General features: G+C 46.0%; 1 protein-coding gene across 1 annotated transcript in view; it reads right to left on the bottom strand.

Annotated features, from left to right (window-relative positions):
- Positions 1–2,179: 2,179 nt before the first annotated feature.
- Positions 2,180–18,957, bottom strand: part of LOC137357336 (retinal guanylyl cyclase 2-like) — a 38,017-nt gene continuing 21,239 nt past the window's right edge. The window contains exons 10-18 of the mRNA XM_068023591.1: positions 17,866–18,015; positions 16,058–16,206; positions 12,611–12,774; positions 9,635–9,827; positions 8,357–8,531; positions 6,280–6,378; positions 4,645–4,739; positions 3,707–3,792; positions 2,180–2,261 (exon numbers count right to left, since the gene is read on the bottom strand). Of these exons, the coding sequence (XP_067879692.1) occupies positions 2,180–2,261; positions 3,707–3,792; positions 4,645–4,739; positions 6,280–6,378; positions 8,357–8,531; positions 9,635–9,827; positions 12,611–12,774; positions 16,058–16,206; positions 17,866–18,015 (1,193 nt within the window). The remainder of the gene's footprint in view (positions 2,262–3,706; positions 3,793–4,644; positions 4,740–6,279; positions 6,379–8,356; positions 8,532–9,634; positions 9,828–12,610; positions 12,775–16,057; positions 16,207–17,865; positions 18,016–18,957) is intronic.

The raw sequence follows: 18,957 nt of genomic DNA, 5'->3' as shown, positions 1-18,957 counted from the left end.
GCTTTCCTCCTTTAAGATGCTCTTTAAAACCAACCACTTTGACCAAGCGTTTGGTCACCTGTCCTAATATCTCCTTATGTGGCTCAGCGTCAACTTTTGAGTCTTGATTAATGGCCCTGTGAAACACCTTGGAATGTTTTACTATGTTAGAGGCGCTATATAAATGCAAGTTGCTCTCAACGCGATCACTCTCAACTCCTGAGAGGCAATGGAGAGAAAGAGCCGCGAGAAAGTGCACGGGGAAGTAATTGGATAGCTCTTTCAAAGAGCCAGCACAGGCACGATGGGCAGAATGGCCTCCTCCTGTGCTGGATGAGTCCCCAATCTGAGATGACAAGGAAAGAGCAGAGTGTGAGCAGTCTTACTGATTCTTGCCATTTTGAAAATGATTTGTTAATTCTGTATTCGTCATTTCAAGGAAGAATAGGGAGAGAGGGGCAGACACATGTATTAACTGAATAGTGGAAGACCAACAACTGAAATTCTTTGGGTAGTGATTTGTTTTAAGAGATTTTTTTAAAATGACCTTTTGTTCTTACTTTTCCTTTCTGTGTCATTTTTTTCTTTCTCTCTGAATCTAATCTTTCCCTGTCTGGGGAAAGTCTTTGCTCGAGTCGCTTTAAACAGGCTCCAGAAGCTGGCCGAGCGCGTCTACCCTGAGGCACAGTGTGGCTTTCGTGCAGAGAGATTGACCATTGACATGCTGTTCTCCCTTCGTCAGATACAGGAGAAATGCCGCGAACAACAGATGCCCCTCTACATTGCTTTCATTGATCTCACCAAAGCCTTTGACCTCATCAGCAGACGTGGTCTCTTCAGACTACTAGAAAAGATCGGATGTCCACCAAAGCTACTAAGTATCACCACCTCATTCCATGACAATATGAAAGGCACAATTCAGCATAGCGGTGTCTCATCAGATCCCTTTCCTATCCTGAGTGGTGATCCCACTGTTTGGGATTTTCTTCTCCCTGCTGCTCTCACATGCGTTCAAGTCTTCAGAAGAAGGGATTTTCCTCCACACAAGATCAGGGGGCAGGTTGTTCAACCTTGCCCATTTAAGAGCGAAGACCAAAGTACAGAAAGTCCTCATCAGTGAACTCCTCTTTGCTGATGATGCTTAACATCTCACACTGAAGAGTGTCTGCAGAGTCTCATCGACAGGTTTGCGGCTGCCTGCAATGAATTTGGCCTAACCATCAGCCTCAAGAAAACAAACATCATGGGACAGGACGTCACAAAAGCTCCGTCCATCAATATCGGCGACCATGCTCTGGAAGTGGTTCAAGAGTTCACCTACCTAGGCTCAACTATCACCAGTAACCTGTCTCTCAATGCAGAAATCAACAAGCGCATGGGAAAGGCTTCCACTGCTATGTCCAGACTGGCCAAGAGAGTATGGGAAAATGGCGCACTGACACGGAACACAAAAGTCCGAGTGTATCAAGCCTGTGTCCTCAGTACCTTGCTCTATGGCAGCGAGGCCTGGACAATGTATGTCAGCCAAGAGCGACGTCTCAATTCATTCCATCTTCGCTGCCTCCGGAGAATCCTTGGCATCAGGTGGCAGGACCGTATCTCCAACACAGAAGTTCTCAAGGCGGCCAACATCCCCAGCTTATACACCCTACTGAGTCAGCGGCGCTTGAGCTGGCTTGGCCATGTGAGCCACATGGAAGACGGCAGGATCTCCAAGGACACATTGTACAGCGAGCTCGCCACTGGTATCAGACACACCGGCCGTCCATGTCTCCGCTTTAAAGACGTCTGCAAACGCGACATGAAGCCCTGTGACATTGATCACAAGTCGTGGGAGTCAGTTGCCAGCGATCACCAGATATGGTGGGCAACCATAAAGGCGGGGCTAAAGTGTGGCAAGTCGAAGAGACTTAGTAGTTGGCAGGAAAAAAGAGAGGCGCAAGGGGAGAGCCAACTGTGTAACAGCCCCGACAAACAAATTTTCCTGCAGCACCTGTGGAAGAGTCTGTCACTCGAGAATTGGCCTTTATAGCCACTCCAGGCGCTGCTTCACAAACCACTGACCACCTCCAGGCGCTTACCCATTGTCTCTCGAGACAAGGAGGCCAAAGGACAGGAGGAAGACCAACGTTAAAGGGATGAGGAATGAGATAGCCACACACTAACGAGAGTCAAAGATAATAGGTTTGTTTCTTTATACCTATTTCATATTCCGTGCCTTCATCAGCTTCTCTCTTCTCTCTGGGGGCACCTCTTCCAAGCAAAGACCATGATTACTGGCTCTAAAGACAAGAGTCAGAGAAATAAAATCACATTGTTTAAACACAGAAACCTACAGAGAGTCTCCATTTTATTAAAAGGATACAGAGGCACTGGAGCAGTTACAAAAAAAGGTTTACAAGGCTGATTCAAAACTGAGAGATTATAACAATCAGAAAGGATTGAACAGGCTGGGGCTCTTTTCTCTAGAAAAGAGAAGATTGAGGGCTGACCTGATAGAGGTCTTTAAGATTATGAAAGGGTTCGATAGGGTACACGTGGAAAAGATGTTTCCACTTGCGGAGCAGTCCAGAACTAGGGATCATAAATATAAGACAGTCACTAATAAATCCAACAAGGAATTCAGGAGAATCTTCTTGACCCAGAGAGTGGTGAGAATATGGAGTAGCTGAGGCAAATAGTATAGATGCATTGAAGGAGAGTCATAGAGTTATACAGCACAGAATCAGGCCCTTCAGCCCGTCGTGTCCGTGCCAGACATCAAGCACCTAATTATTCTAGTCCCATTTTCCAGCACTTGGCCCGTAGCCTTTTATGCTATGGCATTTCAAGTGCTCATCTAAATACTTCTTCAATGTTGTGAGCTTTTAAGGTCAGAGGGTCCGTGCTGAGGGAGCGCCGCACGGTCGGAGAGGCAGCACTGAAGGAGGGAGGGTCAGTACTGAAGGAACGCCGCACTGTCAAGAGGGGCAGTACTGAGGGAGCGCTGCACTGTCAGAGATGCTGTCTTTTGGATGAGATGTTAATTTGAGGCCCTGTCTGCCGGCTCAGGGGGATGTAAAAGATCCCACGGCCACTATTTGGAAGAAGAGCAGGGGGAGTTCTCCCCGGTGTCCTGGGTCAATATTTATCCATCAAACAACATCACTAAAAAAGATAGATGATCTGGTTATTATCACAGTTGGCTAAAGGGCAGTCAGTGCGCTGGTACTTCTGTTTCTGGTCTGTCCCCAAACCCAATATACCTTTCTACACCATTCTACCAGGGTCATAGTAACTGAACAGGGGGAGGCCATTCAGCCCCTTGAGCCTGCTCTAACATTCAATTAGATCATGGCTGATCTGTACTCAACTCCATTTACCCAGCTTAGCTCCATATCCATAACTAACAATAGTCTATCGATCTCAGTCGTGAAAGCTCCAAATTGCCCCCAGCTTTTGGGGGGGGTGTGGGTGTGGAAAAGAGAGTTCCAGATTTTCACAACCCTTTGTGTGAAGAAGAAGTGCTTCCTGACATCACCCCTGAACGGCCTGGCTCCAATTTTAAGGTGATGCCCCCTTGATCCTGACTTCCCCCCCCCCCCCCCACCACCAGAGGAAATAGTTTCTCTCTATCTATCCGATTAAAGACCTCAAATTAGATTCACCCTTGATCTTCCACAGAGTTAATTCCTGCAGTTGCGCATATGTTGACCATCACTCGCGGTGATCAGAGAGAGGCACATACCCTGGTAAGGTGTCAGGTGGAGTTGGTAATGGTTTGTTAAAGCCCTCTCTTCCTACAAGCCAAAATGTATCTTCAACACCTTTGCCCTTAATAAAAACAAGCACAGTTAGCGTTAAACAATGGGCATTCCACATATTTATTCACTCAATTTCTTCAATATAAATCATTGAAACATCTTATGATCCCAGCCAGTTACAACTCCCCTCGCCCTACTTCATGCATATCATAGCACAATACAGCACAGAAGGCGGCTATTTGGCCCATTGACAATGTGCTAGCTCTTTCAAAGAGCAATCCAGTTAGCCCCACTACCGCCCCCACCTTTCTCTATATTCCTGAAATGTTTACTCCTTCAAATATTTATCAATTTTCTTTTGAAGGCCTCGATTGAATCTGCCTATACCACACTTTCAGGCTGTGCATGCCTGATCCTAAGCACTCACTGCGTGTCACCTTTGCTTTTTTTTAAAAAATCAATCACCTTAAATCTGTCTCCTTTGGTTCTCGACCCATCAGCCATTAGAAACAGTTTTTCTTTATTTTCTCTGTCTAAACCCTTCCGGATTTTAAACACCTCTATCAAACCTCCTCTCAACCTTCTCTGCTCTAAGGAAAACAGCTCCAGCTTCTCCAGTCTTTCCAGGTAACTGTAATCTCTCATCCCTGGAGCCATTCCAGTAAATCTCTTCTGCACCCTCTCCGAAGCCCTTCACATCCTTCCTAAAGTACAGTGCTCAGAATTGGACACAGTGCTCCAGCTGGGGCTGAAGTAGTGTTTTATATAGGTTTAACATAACTTTCTGGCTTTTGTACTCTATGCCTCTATTTATAAAGTCCAGGATCTTAAATGTTTTATTAACTGTTTTGTTCACTGTCTGCCACCTTCGAAGATTCATGCACAAACGCCCTCGATCTATAATTATATCAGACTCCTGTACCTTTAATTCCGTCTTTCCTCTCCGGTCTATTTTGTAGCCTAGGTTGAGATTCATCAGGATGTTGACTGTGCTTTGATTCAAGTGGATTCTATAGGCTGCAAACAGAGACATTGTCAATTCTACCCACACTCAAGAGATGGCCGATTATTCAGACATAACAGATACCCAAGACTGGGTTACAGGCCAGAATCGGCTCCAGGAGCTTTCATATAGAGCACCGGATAGGCGACTCGGATGTGCGGCACAGGCCGGAATTTACTGGAGGGGTTCAGGGTGGGTTTATATTTAGAACAACAGATACCAGGGAGTGAGTTACAGACTGGAGTCTAATTGAGGGGCTTGGGGGATGGGGTGGTTTATATATAGAATAACAGATACCTGGGAGGGAGTTATAGGCTGGAATGTAATTGAGGAGTTCAGGGGGTTTATGTATAGAATGATAGAAACCCAGGAGTGAGTTACAGGCTGGAATCTAATCAAGGGGGTCAGGTGGTTCACAAATTATTATATTGATTCTGGAGAAGTTCTCCCTAACTCGGTATCCCATTCCAGATATCTAGGCAGACAATCTCAGTGACAGTTACTGAGTCGCTGGCCAGGCCAGCATTTATTGTGCATCCCTAATTGCCCTCGAGAAGGTGGTGGTGAGCTGCCTTCTTGAAACTGCTGCAGTCAGTGTGGTGAGGGTGCTCTTACAGTGCTGTCAGGGAGGAAGTTCCAGGATTTTGACCCAGTGGCAGTGAAGGAATGGGTGATATGTGGACCCAGCCAATATCATGAACTAAAACCCTGGTATGGAGTTTGCACCCAAGACCATCTGATCAAGACATGAGATTGTTATCAATGGAGTGCTGCAGACACAATCTATTGTACCTATTCCCACACCAAGCGCTTCAGGAGGCGAGTGCGATGGATGACTAGCGAGGGATCAATCATGCACTGGCCAGTTGCTCAATGGTTGCTGAGTGACTGTTGCCCTGGTTGTGAGGTCAACACCTTCTCTCCGAGTGTGATTTGCTTCCACTGTGAGACACCTGCCGTTGGAAGACTGGAGACAAATCCAGGTTCTTTATTTGACTCTAACTGCTGCCCGAGTCCAGACCACTGCTGATGGCTCAGTGAGTGGGGCTCTCTCACCATTTAAGCCAGAAGGCTGTGGGCTTGAGTCCCATTCCAGAGATTTGAGAACAGAAACCTCGGCCGACAATCCCAGGGACAGTACTGAGGCGGTGCTGTACTGTCGGAGGTGCTGTCTTTCGGCTGAGAAGTTAAATCGAGACCCCGTCTGCTCTCTCGGGTTCTTTGCAAAGATACTGTGCACCCCATTACGAAGAGGAGCAGGGGAGTTCTCCCCAGTGTGTTGACTCAGCCAGCATCACACAAAAAAAAACAGATTATCTGGTCGTTATTACATTGCTGTTTGTGGGAGCTTGCTGTGTGCATTGGCTGCCATGTTTCCTCCATTACAATAGTGGCTTCATCGGCTATCGAAGTTTGTTAATTATTTAATTATCGTCATTTTGAGAGGCATTGCTCATGGGATGGGTCCTGTGTCAGACACCTGGCTGTCCAAAAACAATTGCTATTGACTCTGTCAGTGCACTGAACCTTCCCTTGATCAAATTTGCTACTCACGCAAACCAGTGGACTCCATACGTGAAGCAGTGTTGACTGTGTCCCCAAAGAGGCAATACCTGGGCATGGTCAGTCCTACCACACCTGCTACACATGGACCTTGAAAAATAAACAAGCACTTAAACACAGCTTTAATAGTCAATGACTTTGCCTCCTCTGTTTTCACCGCAAGCCATAACTAAAATGCATTTTTTTGTTCAATGAGCAATGTGGAACAACTACTTGCATTTATATAGCACCTTTCACATAATGAATCGTCCCAAGTGGCCTCACAGGAGCGATTATCAAACAACATCTGACACCGAGCCACATAAGGAGATACATAGCAGGCTGGTCAGCAAAGATAAGGCCCATGCAGTAAAAGGCACAGCTCCAGCGACCCGGGTTCGGTTCTGGGTACTGCCTGTGCGGAGTTTGCAAGTTCTCCCTGTGACCGCGTGGGTTTCCTCCGGGTGCTCCGGTTTCCTCCCACAGCCAAAGACTTGCAGGTTGATAGATAAATTGGCCATTGTAAATTGCCCCTAGTGTAGGTAGGTGGTAGGAGAATTGTGGGGATGTTATAGGGAATATGGGATTAATGTAGGATTAGTATAATTGGGTGGTTGATGGTCGGCACAGACTCGGTGGGCCGAAGGGCCTGTTTCAGTGCTGTATCTCTCCATGTCTAAATCTTTGAAGGTGGCAGGGCAGGTTGAAAAAGCAGTTAATAAAGCATATGAGATCCTGGGCTTCATCAACAGAGGCATAGAGTAGAAGAACAAGGAAGTTATGATAAACCTGCAGAAAACACTGGTTTGGCCTCAAGTGGAGTATTGTGTCCAGTTCTGGGCACTGCACTTCAGGAAAGATGTGATGGCATTAGAGAGGGTGCAGAAAAGATTCACGAGAATGGTTCCAGGGATGAGGAACTTCACTTATGTGGATAGATTGGAGAAGCTGGGGCTGTTCTCCTTAGAGAAGAGGAGATTTGATAGAGGTGGTCAAAATCATGAGGGGTCTGGACAGAGTGGATAGGGAGAAATTGTTCCCATTGGCACAGGTCACTGATTTTAAGGTGATTGGACAAAAAAAAAAGCAACAGGGACCCAAGGAAAACCTTTTACACAGCAAGTAGTTAGAACCTGGAATGCACTGCCTGAGAGTGTGGTGGAGGCAAATTCCACAAGGCTTCCTTTTAGATTGTTATCTGAAGAGAAAATATTTGCAGGGTTACGGGTACAAGCTGGGGGAGTGGGACGAGGTGAGTTGTTCTTGCTGAGAGCCAGCACAGACACGACGGACCAAATGGCCTCCTTCTGTGCTGTAACCATTCTATGACATGAGGACAAATGGCCAAAAGCTTGGTCAAAGAGGTGGGTTTAAAACAAAGACTTGCATTTATATCGCATCTTTCATGACCACCAGACGACCCAAAGCATTTCACAGCCAATAAAGTACGTTGTGAAGTGTAGTCATTGTTGTAAAGGAGGAAATGCAGCAGCCAACCCTGATAGTTCAGATCTGGAATTCCCTCCCTAAAAGTCTCTGCCTTGCTTTGAGATGCTCCTGTCAGCTGTGGCTCTGTGGGTAGCACACTTGCCTCTGAATCAGAAGGCTATGGGTTCAAGACCCACTCTAGAGACTTGAGTGCAAAAAAATCCAAGCTTCCACTCCCAGTGCAGTACTGAGGGAGTGCTGCACTGTTGGAGGTGCCGTCTTTCAGATGAGACATTAAAATGGAGACCCTGCCTGCTCCTTCAGGTGAGTGCCAAAGAAGAGTAGGGGAGTTCTCCCTGGTGCCCTGGTCAATATTGATCCTTCGATCCACATTGCTAAAACAGATTACCTGGACATTGTCACATTGCTGTTTGTGGGAGCTTGCTGTGCGCAAATGGACACTTCCTACATTACAACAGTGACTACACTTCAGAACTACTTCATTGGCAGTAAAGCGCTTTGGGACGTCCTGAGGTTGTGAAAGGTGCTACAGAAATGCAAGTCTTCCTCGCTTTCTATTTCACTTCACTGTCTCTCTCCAAACTTTTGTCCAAAATCTCACTTCCTTAAAAGGAACTTCCAACAATAACTGAAAAAGTACCCGAGTGCAGTCCGATTCGGATCCGCACTGACACGTCCGGCATGTGCCTCATTTTGAATGTCCCGATGCTGCTGAGGATATCCAGGGACATGTTGGATATTTCCGCTGCGTGTCTGTTCCCATTCCGAGTTGGAAGACCAGAGGCCACCATGTAAGCATCTCCGATGGTTTCCACCTAGAATCATAAAAACAGAGATAGAATGAAACGGCACCGAAGGAGGCCATTCGGCCCAGCATGCCTGCACTGCCTCTTTGGTAGAGCTTTCCAATTAATCCCACTCCCCCTGCTCTTTCTCCATCACCATGTAAATTGTTTTCCCTTCCAGTATTTCTCCAATTCTCCTTTTGAAAGTTACAATCGAATCCGAGTCCACCACCTTTCAGGCAGCGCGTTCCAGATCACAACAACTCGCTGCGTGAAGAAAAGGTTTCCTCATGCCGCTTCTGGTTCATTTGCCAATTACCTTAACTCTGTGCCCTCTGGTTACCGACCCTCCTGCCATTGGAAACAGTTTCTGCTTACTTACCCTATCAAAACCCTTCGTGATTTTGAACTGCTTTATTCAATCGCCCCTTAACCTTCGCTGCTCCAAGGAGAACAACCCCAGCTTCTATATGCAACTGAAGTCCCTCATTCCTGGGACCTGTCATGGATGGGAATTTAAATCAGTTAAGGTTTCATCTATTAGCCATGGCGGTCAGTCTTTTACCTGACTCAATAGACAAAAGATCAATAGGAGTTCCCAACCTGAGAATACTAGCGATTATTCTCCAGCTGCACCTCCTAATCATAAAGAATTCACTCCTCACTCTGGCCAATTCATCAACTGGTCCATTTTGGAAAGGAGCAATAAAGACGCCACATATTCCCTTGGATAGTAGGAGTCTAAACAGGAGTACAGGAGCAAAGGGGGTCTAAGGGTACAGAGACACACATCACTTCTTTACCCAGGGAGTGGTTAGAATGCGGAACTCGCTACCACAAGGAGTCATTAGAGCGATTGGCATAGATGCAATTAACGGGAAGCTAGATATGCATAAGAGGGAGAAAGGAATAGGATAGGGCGAGATGCAGAGGGGGTGGGAGGCGGCTCGTGTGGAGCATAAACACCAGCATGGAGCAGATGGGCTGAATGGCCTGTTGAATATTTTGTAATTCTATACAAATGGAATATTTTATATAATTATGACTTATACACAGCTACAGCTCCTCAATGTGGCTGCCTGAATTGGTCGAATATTATCCGACAAGACCCCTGTGAATTGTAGACTGATTACCTTGTACACGTCGTGGGAGCCGATGATGGCATCAAACAAAGTGTAGAGGTCGTTGAGAAGGTCGACCACCTCGATGGGATCACTCATGGCCGAGATTGTCGTAAACCCAACGATGTCACTGAAGTAGATGCTCACCTGTTCGAAATGCTCGGGCTCCACTGGGACACCAGTCTTCAGTGCCTGAGCAACAGAGCTGGCGATCAAGAAAGGAATGGCAGGTCAGGAGTCTCTGTTTGATAATCACACCTAGTCTCATTCATGGGATGTGGGCATCACTGACAAGGCCAGCATTTACTGCCCATACCTAATTGCCCTTGAGAAGATGGTGGTGAGCTGCCTTCTTGAACTGCTGCAGTCCATTTGGGGTAGGTACACCCACAGTGCTGTTAGGAAGGGAGTTCCAGGACTTTGACCCAGCGACAGTGAAGGAATGGCGATATAGTTCCAAGTCAGGATGTTGTGTGACTTGGAGGGGAACTTGCAGGTGGTGGTGTTCCCATGCATTTGCTGCCCTTGTCCTTATAGTTGGTAGAGGTCGCGGGTTTGGAAGGTGCTGTCGGAGGAGCCTTGGTGCGTTGCTGCAGTGCATCTTGTAGATGGTACACACTGCTGCCACTGTGCTCCAGAGGAGTGAATGTTTAAGATGGTTGATAGGGTGCCAATCAAGCGGGTTGCTTTGCCCTGGATGGTGTCGAGCTTCTTGAGTGTTGTTGGAGCTGCACCCATCCAGGCAAGTGGAGAGTATTCCATCACACTCCTGACTTGTGCCTTGTAGATGGTGGACAGGCTTTGGGGAGTCAGGAGGCGAGTTACTCGCTGCAGAATTCCCAGCGTTAATTTGTATATGTTCTCAAATTGTCATTAATGCACATCAGCATTTTGCAGTTTTTAAAAAAATAAAACTGTAATCAGGGCAGAACAGTTAATGCAAGAATTATGGGTTGAATGAAATGTAATAATATGGGTAAATAAAGTAGTCGCCTTTCTGAAATCCTCGACTCGGGATGAAAACACCTTAAGTACACAAATAGGGAGTGGAAATTTGTTGCATTACCATCTTCCAGGAAGGCATTCTGACAGTGATATATCTGATCACTGTTTAAAGGGATGAGAACTTTAGCCAATGGAACAGGATATTGATGAGGAGAAGGCCCCTGTCGTTGTTTGTTGCTCATTAAACGCTTGACTGAACACAAAGTTAAATGTAATAACCCAAGGGTCACAAGCAGAAACTCGATAACTTCATGAATTGTAGAGGTCAGAAATATGACCACATATGGACAATGAAATGGGTATGAAGGAAGACACAAATAATTATTCATCCAGCTATAATCGTCTTGTCTCACCTTCTGTTACTGGCTACCAAATGCATTTTACAAACATCTGGAGACTTACAAGATGAATGGTGCAATTTCAGTAACTGCTGATATTATTCTCTGTGATACAGAATACTCCATGTTCTGCACAGATGTGATAATGTCACTCTTGCAAAGCCAAGTGTGGATTAATATACTGGATGATACTTGATATCCACAAAAGGAGTAATTGGCTGGATTCTTACCTCTTTAGAATCTTATAGCATAGGTGACTATTCAGCCCATCATGTCTGTGCCAGCTCTTTGAAAGAGCTACTCAATTACACTCACTCCCCACGCTCCCCCCTTTCCCCCAAAGCCCTGCAAATTTTTCCCCTTCAAGTATTTAACCAATTCCCCTTTTGAAAGTTACTATTGAGTCTGCTTCCACCGCCTTTTCAGGCAGCGCGTTCCAGATCACAACAACTCGCTGCGTAAAATATCCCTCATCTCTCCCTGGTTCTTTTGCCAATTATTTTAAATCTCCTCTGGTTACCCACCCTCCTGAACACCTCTATTAACCTCTTCTTAACCTTCTCTGCTGTAATACCAAGAATCGCGGTTTCTCGAGTCTCTCCACTGCACTGAAGTCTCTCATCCCTGGGACCGTTCCAGTAAATCTCCTCCGCACCCTCTCCAAGGTCTTGACATCTTTCCTAAAGTTCAAAATTCTTGGAGATTTAGTGTTGCTTGGTTGCCTGACTGAGGGAATTGATGGACATGTCCTGACTTCTCACCAATGTATGAGAGATAAACTGCACTCACATAAACTGGCTGTAAATCTCTTGGATTAAATGTTAAAACTTTCATACATCTCACATTTTATCTAATCTTTTCTTCCAACAATTTTCCACCCTTGTTTCTAACTCTACCGAGGTCCACAGAAGTGATGTGCCCTCCAGTATCTCACTCAAACAGCTATTCTCCAAGCGCAAGTGTAGAGAATGAGTCCTCGTGTCCTATTCAGCACTGGTGGGTGTCACAGACAAAGCCAGTCCTGCACTCACATGCATTTACATATGAGAGAGAGAGACTTGCATTTATATAGCATTTTTCATGACTTAAGGATGTTCCAAAGCACTCTGCAGACAATTAATTATTTTTGAAGTGTAGCCCCTAATGTAATGTAGGAAACGCAGCAGCCAATTTGTACACAGCAAGATCCCACAAACAGCATTGCAATAATGACCAGAACATTTGTTTTTGTGCTGTTAATTGTGCAATAAATACAGGAGACTGGGGAGAACTCCCCTGCTCTTCTTCAAAATAGTGCCGGGGATCTTTTACATCCGAGAGCAGGTGGGACATCGCTTTGACATCTCGTCCGAAAGACGGCATCTCCGACAGTGTAGCACGCCCTCAGTACCGCACTGGGAGTGTCAGCCCGGAGCGGGACTTGAACCCACAATCTTCGGACTCAGAGGTGAGAGGGTGGTACCTGGCTGGCACTCACCTGAAACATCCTTAATCACAAAGTGCATGCTTTCACAGAAGGGGTGTCGTCCCAGCTTTAGCACATTCCACCTCCCCCCCCCCCCCCCTCCCCTCCCCCGGGCCTAACTCAGACGACATCTCTATCCGTGGGTGGATATCGAGGTAACTGCTTGTGTTTGGCACTCACGGTGGCAGCATCTGTGTCAGGAGTCGGTCAGTTTTCTGCTTTTCAATCTCCAGCTCCTCCGTCCGCTCTCTGATCAGGTCCTCCAGGTTGCTGGAGTATTGCTCCAGCATCCGCAGCATCGAGTCAATAATGTTGGTCTTCTTCCCCTTGTTAATGTTTTTAAACTGCCAACAGAAGGAGAAACTGAAAGGAAAATCAGCTCATTCGCTCTCACCCTCGTGCTGCTGCTCCTTGACCTGTGACCTGCTCAACTGGTGTCAACTCAAGGGTCATGACTTGGGGTTCCATTGTATCTGCCCTGATGGCATCAACCATTTCCACTAGTACTGGCGTCAGCCGTGGCTCAGTGGGTAACACTCTTGCCTCTTAGTCATAAGGTTCAGGTTCAAATCCCACTCTAGAGACTTGAGATCATAATCCAGGCTGACTGACACTCCCAGTGCAGTACTGAGGGAATGCTGCACTGTTGGAGGTGCCGTCTTTCAGATGAGACGTTAAACTGCAGTCCCATCTGCCCTCTTGGGTGGATGTAAACGAGCCCATGACTGCTATTCTGAAGAAGAGCAAAGTGGCGGGGGTTCTCTCTCTGGTGTCCTGGGGCCAATATTTATCCCTCAACCAACATCACTTAAAAACAGATGATTTGGTCATTACCACATTGCTGTTTGCAGGATCTTGCTGTGCGCAAATCAGCTGCCCGGTTTCCTACATTACAACAGCAACTACATTTCAAAAAATACAAGTACATCATTGGTTGTAATGTAGAACAGCAGCACCAACAGCGCAGCTCTCCCTCAGTACTGCACTGGGAGTGTCGGCCTGGGTTGTGGAGTTCAAGTCTCTGGAGTGGGACTTGAACCCACGACCTTCATGACTCAGAGACGAGAGTGCTACTCAGTTTAAAGGTCAATTCTGTGAAATTTTTAATTACATTAACCTATGGCGTTTCCTAACTCTGCCCCTTGTACCTTGGTTTAGGCTGAATGCGGGACCCCATTACTGAAGGGTCTTTGCGTTTGAAGCTGAGATGGTCAGGCAGGTTGCTTCCTTCCTTTGACCCCCTCAGACCCCTGACATCCCCCACCCTGCACTCCCCGCCATCTCCGTTTTCAGAGAAATAAATCTCGAGAAAACTCTCGTTGCTCTTGCAGGGAGATAGCATGGACTTGAAGAGCTGAATGGCCTCCTTCTGTGCTGTAACTATTCGATAGATCTAGGAAGAATATTGGACATTTCAGTGTAGCGTAGTGGTTACGTTACTGGGCTAGTAATCCAGACGCCTGGACTAATGATCCAGAGATGGAAGTTCAAATCCCATCACAAAAGTTGGAGAATTTTAATTCAGTTAATTAAGTAAATCTGGAGTAAAAAGCTAGTGTCAGAATTGCTGACCACAAAACTATTGGATTGTCAAAAACCCACCTGCTCTTTTGGGAAGGATATCTGCCATCCTTACCCAGTCTGGCCTATACTCCAGACCCACAGCAATGTGGCTGCCTCTTAAGTGCCCTCTGAAGTGGACGAGCAAGCCACTCAGTGATATCAAAACCACTATGAAACCCTTACCACAATGACCGCAACGGTTCAGGCAGGCGGCTCACCACCACCTTTCCCAGGGGCAATCAAGGCTGGGCTTGCCAGCGACGCTCACATCCCGGGAATACATTTTTTTTAAAAAAAGCCAAAATGCTTGTTTTAAGAAAACGTCACTGCAAAAAAAAAAAAGGCGTCGAGTTTGGCTAACGGAACTGGCAGTTCAGGAGGCATGCTGGGAAGGTTGGTCACATTCGGTTGACAGTAAAACTGTCTCGAGCAGGGGTCATCATCCTTTTTTCCCCTGAAAGGCCTTCTTTTAAAAAAAAAAAATTGCCTAAAATAAAAACTGTTGGGAGCCGCAAGAGGAAAATTTGGCATTTCGAGACCAAATACTTAGCAAATTGCCAAGTGTCTCTGGTAGAATGCATAATTTGCATATCTAATGAATAACATGTACTGAATTTATGGATCAAGAGAAAAAAAATCAAAATTACAATAGTTCTAACTGAATAATCGAGTTTTTTTCACTATAATTTTGACAGTAAAGTCACCTTTAAAATAACCTTTAACTCAAGATGCATAGAATTATGACAGTTTCTTCGGCCTTTGATTTCTCAATAAAAATGTAGCTTCTAACAGCACATTCAGAATAATTCATCATCTCATCTATATTATAAACAGTAATGTTCTCCACCATAAAACCTGTTCCTTCAACTAAAAGCATTATCTGCAACCCTGATGCAGCTATACCACTCAAACAGCTTTATTTAGAGTGCGACATAAAGGGATATGAGGATAGTGTGGGGAAAAAGGCACTGAAGTGGATGATCAGTCATGATCGTATTGAATGATAGGGCAGGCTCGATGGGCTGAATGGTCTACTCCACGTTCCTACGGCAATGTTTTTTGTTATAATGATCATTTGAAGCCGTAAAGTGCAGCATAAAGATTAGCCTTTTGTCCCCACAATAAAAACACGCCTCTTACTCTTCCAGACTTGCTCTTTCTAAGTTTTTTCTCATGTTAACACCATCCAATTGGAAAATGTTGGGAGCCGCAAATGAGGCATTAAAGAACTGCATGCAGGCCCGGAGCCGCAGGTTGCAGACCCCTGGTCTAGAAGGCAAGTTAGCTGCGAGCCCTTGAAGTTGTTGTCAACATCAGAGGCAATAGTATCAACTTATCTTAAACAACAGAAAAGAGGGAGAGTGGGAAAGTGTATAAAACTAGTAATTTTAGTAAGCTTAGACCTGAGACAGTTCAGAAGAATGCCAGGCAGGTTTTTTTCTTTATTGGTTCGTGGGATGTGGGCATCGCTGGCTAGACCAGCATTTATTACCCATTCCCTAATTGCCCTTGAACGGAGTGGCTTGTTAGGCCATTTCAGAGGGCATTTAAGAGTCATTGCTGTGGGTCTGGAGACACATGTAGGCCAGACCGGGTAAGGACAGCAGATTCCCTTCCCTAAAGGACATCAGTGAACCAGATGAGTTTTTAAACAACAAATCGACAATGGTTTCATGGTCACCATTAGACAAGCTCTTTAATTCCAGATTTATTAATCGAATTCAAATTTCACCAGCTGCCATGATGGTCCAGTGACATTACCACTACTCCACCGCCTCCCCTGCACTGCAGAGATGGATTCTTAACCTCTAGAGGAAGAATTGGCCATTCAGAGTTTCGAGCTGTACACCTAATTAAGCTTGTACAAACAAACAGCTGTAAAACCTGTGCATTTCAAGGTTAGTAAAGCAGGTAATTGGAAAAGTACTAAGATAGTGATTGATTCTCACTTCCGATTATAACACCCTACATCTGTGTTTTTACATGGTCAGCGTTGGCATCTCGAAGAGCGAAAAGCAACAAGATAGACAGAGACTCCCGTGCCGCAGGAGGGGGAGTGCTGACCTGGTCAAAAATTTGGTTGAAGTTTGGCCGTCTCTCCGGCTGCTCACTCCAGCATTGTTTCATGATCTGGACACACTCCACCGGTGCCTGATCCATCGAGACAGACGGTCGGCACAAGGGTGGAGGCTTCTTCACTTTCTTGATGATATCTGCAATGGAATGAAAACAAATCTCTGACTGCCACAGTGCAAAATCCTTTCTTTATTTAAAAAGAAGAGTTATCGTGAAACCTTGGGCTTCCATCAGAAAGATTGTGGAGCTGTTCCTATTGATGATTGGTGGGCACTCATCTGATTGGCTCCACAAAGTAATCTCTTAACAACAGGAGAGCGCCTCATAGAAGATGGTGGAGTGGCAGAGTATGGTGAGCAGTTCCAGATGATGGATTGGGGGGGGGGGGGGGGGGGGATATAGTGACAGAGAAACATCCGTGAGCGCGCAGCTTGCAATTGTTACAATTGTGAGGGAATTGGCCAAAATATAAATTTCAACAGAATTTTTTTTAAAAAGTCAACTAAGGCCAATAGTTGCATCCATACTCTCAGCAAATACGGGACAACGTGCCTCAAGTGAGAGTTAATCGGTTTCATGGTTGCTGTTTTGGTATCTTCACCCTCTTCCCTGTAACCAACTCCATACCAGCGGTGACAAATCGACCCTCCTGGTCCCGCTGAGAAGTGAGGTTGGATGGCCAATTGTCAACTGCACCCTGGGGTACCACGGACCCACCTGGACGACAGAGTCAAAGAGTCATTTATGGCACAGAAGGGGGCCATTCAGCCCATCATGTCCATGCCAGATCACCTGGGATTACCAATGGCTGACTTGGCTCCAATCTCCAGCACCCCTCTTGGAGTGATCGCAAGCCCAAAGAGATCCTGCTTATATCAGATACAGTTTGCAGGAAGAAAAAAAACGCAGCGCACCAATTTAGTAACCTTGCACAGTGTCACCGCACAAAGAACTGAATTGATCGATCAAGAATGCCCACATCGGAGGAATTAAGTCTCTGGTAAAAGGATGATTGACAATACTGGGTTGAAGAAATCTGATTGAATGCCAGGGCTAAGATGGCGCAGTGTGCAGAGAGAATAGAAACTGCTAGCGGGAACCGTCATGAATGAACAGGGGAAACAGCAAACCTTTGAGAAGGAGCAGAGATCTAACTTCCCAAAGTATAACCCATGCTCAGTGGGCAGCATACTCTCTCATCCCTGTGTCAGAAGGTTGTGGGTTCAAGTCCCACTCCAGAGACTTGATCACAAAATCAAAACCGACACTCCTAGTGCTGTGCTGAGGGAGTGCTGCACTGCCGGAGGTGCCACCTTTGCGATGAGACGTTAAACCCTCCCAGGTGGGCGGAAAAAGATCCCGCGGCCACTATTTTGCAGAAGAGCAGGGGAGTTCTCCCCAGTGCCCTGGTTAATATTTATCTCTCACCAACACCACTGAAAAAAATGATCCAGTCATTATCACATTGCTGCTTGTGGCAGCTTGCTGTGCATAAATTGGATCTATGACACAGGGGCATAAATTTGGAGAAAAGCAAGAAAGAATGATGTTAGAAAGAGCTTCACAAAGAGAGTGATCAACAGATGGACTGATAGGGTAACGGAGACAACACTTTCAGAAATATTTAAGGAACGGTTGAACAGTTTGATGGGGCCCTGTATATTTTTTTTTTTTTTTTAAGATGTATGACTGAAGGGCAAACAGGCTACTCCATCGGTATCTATCCTGCTGTCCTGTGTTTTTCCCCAGATTAATAAGGGCCCAAGTATCGTACCAATGCATTATCACGGGCTTACCATTCGGAGTCAGCTCCAGCATGGAGAATGGGGGTGCTCGCACTATCAGCTCCTGCATGATGATGGAGAAGCTGTAGACATCTCCACGGAAGGTCCCCTTCTGCTCCAGGTTCGAGTCTCGGAGAAGTTCCGGCGCTGTCCAAAGCTGGTCTAATGGCACAAGAAGTGGGAAATAGAATAGAGGCGGAAATTCCCAACGGCAAACCATTCTCCAAGTGCTCATTTTTACACAGGGCTGCTTACTTTTAATGTGCTACGCCTGTGTATAAATAGCCCGCAGGGGAATGTAACAAGAGTGCATCAAACATTTGAAGCTGACGATCTGCATTCCAAGCCTAAAAAGCTCAGAAGAAAACATCAGTGACATAGATGCTTAACATGCTCACATCAAATTCCTACGTCAGCAGTGGCTCTGTGGGTAGCACTCTGGCTTGTAAGCAAGACCCGCGGGATCTTGCTGTGCGCAAATTGGCTGCTGCGTTTCCTACATTACAACAGTGACCACACTTCAAAAAATTAGTTCACTGGCTGTAAAGCACTTCGGGATGGATGTCCGAGAGGGCAGATGACCCCTCAATTTAATGGCTCATCCAGAAGGTGCCTGCTCTGACAGTGCAGCACTCCCTCAGTACTGCAAGGAAGTGTCAGTCTAAACCATGTGCTCAAGTCTCTGGAGTGGCTCTTGAACCCGCAGACTTCTGACTCAGAGATAAGAGTGCACTCTGGCAGAATCTTGTTAAAGGAATGATGCAGTCACTGTCTCTTCAACTAAAACATTTCCAAAATTGGCCAACCAGATTTTGTTTTTTAAATCTAGGAACTATGGGTTCAAAAGCCGCCCCTTTTCATTTGGCAAAAGTTGCCTTTCTGTGACCATACAATCCAGGAAACTACCAAGTTTGGTTCCTGGCCAACACTACATTAACAAACCAGTCTTTCTGGTCTTGACTATAATACAGTGAACTCCACTGGATGATAGAGGAGAACAAAATTGGGCTCAGCTGCGATGCACACCGTGGTCCAATATCCTGCTAACAGTCACTGTCCATGAAGAATATGCACTAGGGAAAGGGTTGCAGTCACCCACATTTG

This window comes from Heterodontus francisci, chromosome 48, assembly GCF_036365525.1.
Source record: "Heterodontus francisci isolate sHetFra1 chromosome 48, sHetFra1.hap1, whole genome shotgun sequence".
Lineage (NCBI taxonomy): Eukaryota > Metazoa > Chordata > Chondrichthyes > Heterodontiformes > Heterodontidae > Heterodontus > Heterodontus francisci.
The sequence above is the reverse complement of the archived record's forward strand: the minus strand, read 5'-3'. Positions and strand labels throughout refer to the sequence as shown.